At 47.3% G+C, this 9,294-nt stretch overlaps 2 protein-coding genes across 3 annotated transcripts; both read right to left on the bottom strand.

Moving 5' to 3' along the window:
* Nucleotides 1–12: 12 nt before the first annotated feature.
* On the bottom strand, nucleotides 13–4,632 carry lims1 (LIM and senescent cell antigen-like domains 1). 2 transcript variants are annotated; one of them, XM_057025503.1, is made up of 10 exons: nucleotides 4,437–4,632; nucleotides 3,630–3,786; nucleotides 3,491–3,557; nucleotides 3,078–3,198; nucleotides 2,814–2,963; nucleotides 2,586–2,736; nucleotides 1,878–1,970; nucleotides 1,744–1,792; nucleotides 1,584–1,659; nucleotides 13–1,402 (listed from the first exon to the last, which is right to left on the bottom strand). In XM_057025503.1, exons 1-10 carry the CDS (start codon nucleotides 4,463–4,465, stop codon nucleotides 1,264–1,266), a joined length of 1,032 nt encoding a protein of 343 aa, XP_056881483.1. In that variant the 5' UTR covers nucleotides 4,466–4,632; the 3' UTR covers nucleotides 13–1,263. The 2 variants fall into 2 exon arrangements, with proteins under 2 accessions (XP_056881483.1, XP_056881484.1); XM_057025504.1 differs by having other exon boundaries at nucleotides 13–945; nucleotides 4,437–4,631.
* Nucleotides 4,633–4,997: 365 nt separating this feature from the next.
* On the bottom strand, nucleotides 4,998–9,031 carry LOC130521745 (F-box/LRR-repeat protein 3-like). The gene is made up of 6 exons (XM_057025499.1): nucleotides 8,762–9,031; nucleotides 7,889–8,093; nucleotides 7,631–7,795; nucleotides 7,438–7,560; nucleotides 7,131–7,302; nucleotides 4,998–7,011 (listed from the first exon to the last, which is right to left on the bottom strand). The coding sequence occupies exons 2-6, from the start codon at nucleotides 8,090–8,092 to the stop codon at nucleotides 6,371–6,373; spliced, it is 1,305 nt and encodes a 434-aa protein (XP_056881479.1). The 5' UTR covers nucleotide 8,093; nucleotides 8,762–9,031; the 3' UTR covers nucleotides 4,998–6,370.
* Between the last annotated feature and the right edge of the window lie 263 nt (nucleotides 9,032–9,294).

The raw sequence follows: 9,294 nt of genomic DNA on the forward strand, positions 1-9,294 counted from the left end.
AGACACAAAAACTTAGTGACGTGCTAACAAATTCTTTATTGATCACACGGCTAAACAAAGGTGCTCTAGAAATATTCAACCAATTGTAAATACTGTGAAATGTCAATGATCAACACAAAATATGCAGCGTACCGCAGAAACGCTCCTCCATGCAAGTATTTGACATTGCAGTGATGTCAGTGATTTTCAGCTTGTTTTAATAGTTAAACATTCATTTAGCTACAGACGGACCTCAGACGTTCAGTGTCGTTACAGTAGCATCTCAGGGACCTCATCACACCTGCAGCTCAGCTCAAAAGCTAATGGAACAATTCAAGCCAAGCGGATGGAAAATAGATAACCATGCATAATAACTCGTACATATTCAAAATAAGCTGATGATATATCAAATATATCCCAGACTCATTAGCACATAGTGGTTTATATCAGTCCAGCTCCCAGTTCAGAAGGTTCTTAAAGCTACATCATTGTTACATTCACGCTGTTTTTTATACAGTCAGTTATAAAGCCTCCAATGCAAATGATTGGTCAATTTTTGCATATGATTCAGTACGGTTGAACTTGCTAAAGGCGAGATGAGCACTTTTTTTACTTTGATAAACATTTTAGGATACAAAGTTCATGCATTCAAGGCACACGTGGAACCAGTTTTTAAAAAAAAATTACTTTAAGGATATAAGCTATATTTATAAGTAGGACATTCCCTAATTCGGCTTCGGCGGATCAATAAAGTTGCATGATTTAGGAATGTAAAAAAAAAAAAAGGATACATAAAAAACTGAGTAGGCACCGTTAAACATCCTTTTTAGAGTCCTCTGACTCTCAGCGGCTCACTTGCGTCCCAGAGACTCGGCCAGTTTCTTGAGTCGTTTCTTCAGCTCCAGAGGAAACTTCTCGTAACACTTTTTACAAACGGGCTTCATGTCAAACTCCACAAATTTGTTCCTGCGAATGAAGAAGATGCAGCGTGACGTGTGCGTCGTCGTTTACGCCGTGCGCCCGCGTGAGGGTGAAGGACGGGGTGGAAGAAAATGCTTCGGAACGTCAGGAAAAACACAAACACGTGTAGCTTACGTTAACATTTCAACACCACCTGCACGTGCAACGCTGATATTTAGCAAGTTGATGATAAAGAATGTAAATAAGGGTTCGTGCATTCATGTGCATGTTGGTTTTACATGTTTAAAAGGCCGTGCTGACTGGGAAGCAAACAAAGGATGCTGAGACGGGGATGCTTGTGGAGGCGCCACCAAACAATGAGCCCTACAGACAGACTGCGGGCTTTTTCTTGCGGTCTTTGCCGTCGCGTTCGCGTCGCGCCAGCCGGCGTTTCAGCTCCTCTGGCATGCGCTCATAACAGTGTTTACACACGGGCCTCAAGTCGATTTCCACAAACTTATCTCTAAGTTACCACGGACGCATCAAGAGCAGCATGGGAGAGGAGAAATCAGAAGAAAGGGAGGGAGGGAGGAAGAGTGTGGCAGATGAGTGAATCAGACAAAGACCCCCCCCCACCACAGAAGAGAACACAGACGGTTGGAGAGACGAGGTTAGCCTATGGATTATAGAGCGACGTCACTTACTTGAGAGTGAGTTTTGTGTTGCAGGTGGAGCAGGAGAAACAGGTGACACACCAGGCTTTGTTGAGGGCAGAGACCACTGAAGTAACCACAGTCCACCATTATTACAATCTGCACACAACGTGCCGACTTCACACAAAAAGGGGACATTGATGTCACTCACCATCTCCCTCAATCACGCGGTTGCAGTGATAGCACACGTCGCCAAAGAGCTAGGTTTGGAAAAAATATACGAGTTTCAAAAAAACAACAAATTTCACAGTGACGGTTGAAGATTTACTGCTTTCTTTTTCTTACCTGGTTATAATGAGTTTCACAGTATGCCAACCCCTTTCTCTCATAATGGCGATGGCCCAGGAAAGGCTTCTCACACTTGGCGCACACAAAATGCTAAAAAAAGATTTGAAAAGAAATTCACCTATTTATACAGTTTTATAAATGATTTCGGCAGATTTGCTCTATTATTTTAAAGACGTGACCCGCGAAGCGCTACAAGAGCGTCGCCTTTAGATTTCACGTTATGAGGAAACGTCTCATAAATCTGTAAATGTCTCTGAACTCGTGCCTGCCGGACAAACGTTAAGTGCTACGATAAAACGTGGATTTCAGATAATTGAGTGCTACACAACATTTACTGCGTTCAGAGCGTCACACTTCATAAAACCCGACAGCTCTGAGGAGCATGAACGCAAGCCGATGAGTTCCGTGGTGCCCCAGGACATACATCCTTTTATCAAGCTCTGACGTCGCTCCCATTTTCTTTAAATCACCTCATTAGCACTTTGGTTCTAATGTGGTACGTGGAGTAATTTTCTTTTTTTAAATATAAATTTGTGTGACAGTAATACAAGTATTTTTTTAAGCAATTTTCTGCGAATTTGGGCCAAATTGCAAAGAAAAATCAACCAAAACGAGAGTTAGCCTTGAAATGAAATCCACTCCTGAAGAAAAACAAGCGTGTTACACATCACAATATTGAAAATAACCCGGTGCTGGCTGACACACCTCGACGTGCCACTGCTTGCCCATGGCGTTCACGACACGCCCCTCGATGGGCCGCCTGCAGGCGCCGCAGATGGGTACTCCCATCTTGTCGTGGCAGGGCAAACAGTAGAGCTCTCCCTTCAGCTCTCGGGCATCGGCTGTCAGTTCCTTGCTGTGAATTTAGAGAAAGAGCAGCGATAAGTCCAGGATGAAGCTCTTTGGGTGGGGGGGGGTCCTGCATTAACCCACCCGCAGTTGTTGCAGTTGAAGTGGTCCGGGTGGTAGGGGTCGTTCTTAAAGATCAGCGGCTGCTCTTCGATGATGGCGTGACACTTCTGGCAGATGTACTTGCCCAGGCCGCGGGCTTTCTCGCGGTTGTGGCACGGCCGGCACAGGTGCCTGAGTTCAGGAGAGGAAGGGGACATTAGTCCGGAAGCTCCGCCTTAATCTCTCCGAAATCACCTGCCTTAAGGAGGGAGTTTTCATTCCGCGTATGAATCTACGTCTTTATACCTGCCGGCGTTCTTGACGAAGCCCACGTCTGCAAGCACGGCCTGGCAAATGTCGCAGCAGAAGCAGTCGGGGTGCCAGCTGTTGTTCATGGCCTTAATGACGCGACCGATGATGAACTCACCTGCGGGAGAACACCTGAACGATCACCTCCAGCATGGCACGCATAAGCTAAAGTATATACAATAAGCCATCTCCACGGCTCCTTTTTCAAAGGGTGACGCCGTAATGTGATACTCATCGAACAAGAGCACCTCTCTGGGTTTGTTTTTTTTAATGAGGAGCTCTAAGCGCTGACACGAGCGAAATTTAACTAAAGCAAATGCTTTAATATGCCCAGATAACAAAACAGGCCTGATAAGAAATAATAACAACAACAATGAGGAAACAGGAAGACAGACACAAACAATGCTCACCACACTGGTGACAGCAAGGGGCAAAGAGCATCTGGAAGTCATGTTCGCAGTATTTCCTCCCCTCGAACTGCAAAAAGAAGAGTGAGGTTACTTCCGAGGGGTGAAAGAAGGGCTTGTTGCCCACCCTGGGGTGACCTGCCTCATAGAAGAGCCCCTCTGGGAACTGCTGGAAGCACTGGGCGCACACGAAGCACTGCTCATGGTACAGCTCTCCGTTGCTGTTGACGATCTTCTCCGTGGCAGCAAAGCCGCTCTTGCACCTCTCGCAGGTCGCGTTGGCCAGGGCATTAGCAATGCTGGGGCAAAACAGGAGGGCAAAAGCACATGAGCGCAGGGATGAGGGGCCGCACCAGTGTTCCGGCAGCCATCACCCCGGAGAACGTGAATAATGCGGGGATCAACTTTGACACCGCAGTCACGGCCTAATTTGGTAAAGACAGAGAGAACCTGATGCACGCACGCACCCACGCACGCATGTTTGAGTCAGTAACGTGAGACCTAAAGGGCGAAATCTTAATAACTGTAGGTTAGCAAAATCATCTAAGTTTTTATCAGTCGTGACTTTATTAAAGTAATTCTGAATCACTCGAAATCCTCGGACGCTATAAAAGGCTTTGGCTACGGTTCAAAGGCGGTGAACGTTGATAATTCGCAAACCTTGACTTAAATATAAGCGAGTTGTTTTTCCGATAGCTACGAGCTAACTAGCATGCCAGTTCAGCTGGGCGATTGGCACTTTTTAAAGAATTCCTAACATATTCCAGACTAGTCGGGCATGCGGGAGTAAACATTCAATCCCACATTGAAAGTACTGTTCATATATTGACATCTATCACCGAAGCGGTGGGCTAACTTTGCCGGTCGGTTAGCCGCTGACTGCCCAGTTAGCGTTAGCTCTGGTCGGGCCTCAAATACGGACGTTTTACGACCGAAAGCAGCCGCTCACCTGCCCGTCATTCCAGCCACTCCCAGCATCACCCACGGCCACGACAGAAGTGTTAAAAACGCACAAGATTTCCCAAAAAGAGCGGCGGTCCGATCGGCCACTCCCGTCGGTGGTGCACCTAAAATAAAGTTTCCAGGGCCGCCCCGGTTCCTCCCTGCAGGCGAGCCGGCTGAGCTGGCAGCCGCCTCGGACCCCCACCCCCCCTCGGTTGAGCCCAGAGAAGTTTAAATAAATGTTCTTTGTTTCTGTCGTTCCTAAAATCTACTGACTTTATCTGCATGCTAGACACCAGGGGCATTTATAACTGCATTGTGCACCCTTTTTGTTTGAATTGTGCAAGAGAAATACTGCAAACTTATTGGTTTCAAAGATCAACCTGTGTAAAATATGTGCAGTAATATTGCAGCAACTGGTTCCAGTGGTGCAGAAGTCTTTACATTCAGGGGTGTTTTTGAGCTGCAAGTTTCCAGTTTTATTTCTTCAACTAGACTTTAAAAATGACTCATGCTGAATTGCCTTCATCCCCCCTGCTGCTATAATTAAACACAAGATACAAATGAATATTAACGAGCAGGTGACCTTTATGTAGCACAATTAAAGTTGGCGGTTCATGCTGATCTTTGGAAAATGAAAAATAAAAACACAATGAGTTGTGGAAATGTTACCAAAGAGAAGAAAGAGAACAATTACATCCAAACTCTAGCCCGACACGTTCCACAATCCACTGATACAAAGCCAAAATAGGACATAAATATGGAATTATTAGACATCCTGGCAAAGATTCAGTTAGGTTTACATTCAGCTGCCACACATCTTCAGAGCTGCACACCCTCCTCACCCACAGATAAGGTGTACAAAGGACTGAATAAGGTGCAAGGTTTAGGTGTAAAAACAGTAAATGGGAGCTTAATTCTCACATAGAACAGCCGCCTGCAAAAAAAAGTTCCAACATTGCACCAAAATCCTGCTAATTCACTTCAATATTCATCAAAACATTTTTTTTACTGCAGTCATGTGAATGTTAGCCTCTAAAAAGTCCCGAACAATAACACATCTCTCACAATCAAACACTTCAGAATCCATAACATTGTCTAACTAGTACCGCAGAAATAGCTTCAGGACAAAAATATTGGATTTTTTTAAAAATATGTATATATTTACAGATCTGGTTCGGAGGGTCCAGCTCTCAAGAGATGGTTAAAAAAAGAAAAAGGTCCTTCATTAAAATCAAAGTGCGTCAGCCAGTTTAAATGTTTACGTCTATTAACACTACATTTATTTTAATATAACTCATATTCTGATATTTACAGTTACAACAGAAAGATTAACTGGACAGCAGAGGGAAGGGCGAGGGTCACCTTCTCTCTGGCATCCTTGGTAGATAAACGCCATAACCAGCAAATCTAGATTGAATTCTTATACATTCGTCCTGAACAGGGATATAAAGCGTCAACCATCAATCACCTCCGCGGCTGTTTCTATAAGAGAAGCGGAGCGAGGAGACGAGCGCGAGAGGCAGGTTAAATGTTTCAAATCTCTGAGGCAAATCCTTTCTCTTGGATGAATTCGTTCTCCTGCCCGTTTGTGATCCGACCGAGGTGCCGGAGCGTGAAAACAATCCCAGCATTCCGCAAAATTCCCAGATGCTTGTGTCATTTCCCCGAGGGCCACGTTTTAACTGACGTGCCCCAAAAATCTGACGGAGATTCAAGAACAAGGTGCTGAAACCACAAATAAAACATACTTTCAAATATGTAGATATAAATAATATAGATATATGAATATAAATTGATTACATGCTTGGATGGCTTGAGAGGACAAAGTCATGTGATTGATCACATGATGCCTGGGGTGACTTACGGACGTCATACATTCTGAAAATCCTTTAAAAAAAAAAAAAACTCTCTTAGAAATGTTAGAAAGTCACCATGTCTCTACCAGGTAGGCATCATGTCCGGGAACCAGACGCGACCCAGATGCTTGGAGACCTCCCAGTGGATGTCGTCCAGCCCGTAGCGATGGTCTGGAACCAGCACTTCCTCCATGATGGACAGCTGTGTCAGTCTGTCGCCGCACATTTTGACAAACTCCACGAAGGCGCTGCAGGACACTTCGCACTCCCCCAGGCCGATGGCCGACAGCTGCGTGCAGCGCCGGGCGATGCGGATCAGTTCCTCGTCCAGGGGCCGCAGCCCGTTGGCGCAGACCACCAGTTCGACCAGGCGAGGGCAGGTGAGGCCGACGCGACCCAGAACGTCTTTGCTGACGGATCGGCCGAAGTACAGGTGCGTGATGGGGATCTCGTCGCGGAAGAACGGCCCGAATTCGTCCGCGTACAGGAAGAAGTACATGACCAGGTTGAACTTGGGAGAGTGGTGCACCATGGCGTCCCAGCTGCTCTTCTTAATGGTGTGGAACTGCTGGCCCGGATCCTCGCTAATCACGTCGATGCGAAGGTGCTCGAGGTGGACGTGCTTCTCTGAAGACAGGGCGATTAGAAGCTCGTCGCTCAGCATGTGGTAGTTGAGAGCCAGCTCCCTCAGGCCGTGGCACTGGTCCGCCACGCACAGGATGCCTGCGGAGGAAGGCAAACGCGCGCTATCATCGGCATTGAATTCCATTTATCGCCTGAAATCACCGCTGGATGCACGTGGAGCCGTGAAAGATGTGGTCGCGGCTCCTGCGTGTCCGAACCTGCGGGGGAGACGTGAGGACAGCTGCTCATTTTCAGCAGTTTCAGGGTGTCGCTGTTATTGGCCACCAGCACTTTGAGGGAGGGGTCGTCCACGGGCGTATCATCAATCTTCAGGGACGAGAGGGATTTGGAGTTGACGAAGACCACCGTCAGAGCCGAGATGAAGTGAGACTGTTGAGGGGGGGGGGGTCGGTTAGTTGACATGAAAACACGTTACTCCAAAGCAGCGCTAGTGGTGAAAACCCCTCCAGAACCGTGGCGTTCAACAGAACACCCCTGCAGCTCCAGAAGGTTGTTCCCGCTCACCTTGGGTAGCTCCATGAAGCTGGGCCTGGCTGTGGAGATGAGCCTCAGTGTCTTTAAAGAGCAGTTCACCAGCTGTGAGAGGATATCGCACGCCGCCTCTGCAGACTCCCTGCTGCTGTCCACCTGAACACCGCAGACACGGTTCAAAGACTTGAGCGCAACACCAGAACCCGCCTCCAAGCTCGCCTCCTACCTTAAAGCTGACATACTGCAGGTGGTTGGAGTGCCGTTTGATGATCTGTTTGATCAGGTCTGGGTGCGTGGCCTTCAGGTAGGAGCTCGCCGGCTGGTTCAGCTCGAATTCAAAGCATCGCCACAGTTCTGGCATGTGGAACACCTGGTTCCAGCTCCAACACACCTGTGAAAATGGCAAATGAAATCAAAACGGTTCCTCAAACGCGAGGCAAATGTTCAGGTTTTTAGACCCAAACGGCGACGACTAAACGGGTACCTGAGAAGCATAAGCCCGATCCAGCAGGGGCAGATACTGGAAAATGTGGAGCAGGACCTCCTGAGGCAGGCATTCCCATCGGACCCCCTCCTCCTTTGAATCGCCCCCCCTCGGCTGCTTGCAGGATCGTTTTAGACTCCCCTGAGATGCGCTGCTGCTGCCAGCCTCATCCTCCTGATCGTTCCCTGGCAGACTTCTTTTCATCCTGGGTAAATACCAAATCAAATCTGAAGTTTAAAAAGCCCCGGGATCAGTCAAATGCGATCGAACTCTTACATTTGACGGGGAAGAACATAAAGACGGTCCAAACTCTTTTTAAAAGCACTCGGGTTTTCAGAAATCCTTGGACTGAATAAGGAAAATCAGAATTTTTTTTTATTTAACCAACCAAGGCAGTTGGGTGTCCTTGCATCCCTGGGTCACATCTTCCAAGATGAATGAGGGCATTGATACGCATAATAAATGTTAAGCAGCCAGAGTTTGAAGCAGATTACTGCAGATTTCCTCAGAACTGGCTGAACTGTCAACCTCACCTAATGAAAACAACAATGGAGGGCACACCTCCCTCTGCAAGCAAGCAGAGTTGGGTTCTACTTCACCAAAACGAAGGGTCTGGCAGATGTGTGTGGGGGGTTTTTTTTGGTTTGTTTGTTTGTTTGTTTAGAAAATGCAAGGCTCGACACCGTTCCACTATGCAAAATCCCCTTAGATGCAAGAAAAAACACAAGAAACCAGAGTTAGCTTAGCCGTCACTGCTAACTTATCTGCCTAAAACCATTTAGCGTAAAACTGCATTTCAATTACAGGTTGGTTAAACTGAAGGTCTTTAAGCAGCTGTCAGTCGCGATCCCCCACCTTTCTTTTTTTTTTTACCTGTCTTGCACTTTCGGCGGCTGTTTGTCGCAAAAGGGAATTTGTCTACGTGTGCGTCGGAACCGGCCGACCGATCCAACACATTGGAGCTGAGGACGGCGCGGTGTGTCCGGGGGGTCAGCCGAGACCGTCCAGCAAGTTTTTCGTGTGCGTTGGCGTTTTCCGAGCGCCTGACCTAGTTTCCCCTGCACAACTGCTCTTCAGCAGTTTGACAGCCAGTAAATAAAAAATGGCGTTTGTGTTGCAGTCGGAGCAGACCGGGGCGGGCTGGCCGGTTGCAGTTACACCGGAGCGCCGGTGGGAGGCGCTGTTTCTTCTGTTTACAACCTGTTTATCGCAAAAACCGCAAATATGACTTTATTACGAAGATAATGGAGATAGCACTGGATAGTGTGCGCATAAATGGCATAAAAACACATTTTTATTCTGGTCTTTACACATATAAACTGGTCATCCCGAGCCAGCCAACACAGAATGAGTCGTGTTGGCTGTCTCTGCAGCCCACCCACTGGTAAACCAGGGCTTACTGACCA

This window comes from Takifugu flavidus, chromosome 2 (assembly GCF_003711565.1).
Source record: "Takifugu flavidus isolate HTHZ2018 chromosome 2, ASM371156v2, whole genome shotgun sequence".
NCBI lineage: Eukaryota > Metazoa > Chordata > Actinopteri > Tetraodontiformes > Tetraodontidae > Takifugu > Takifugu flavidus.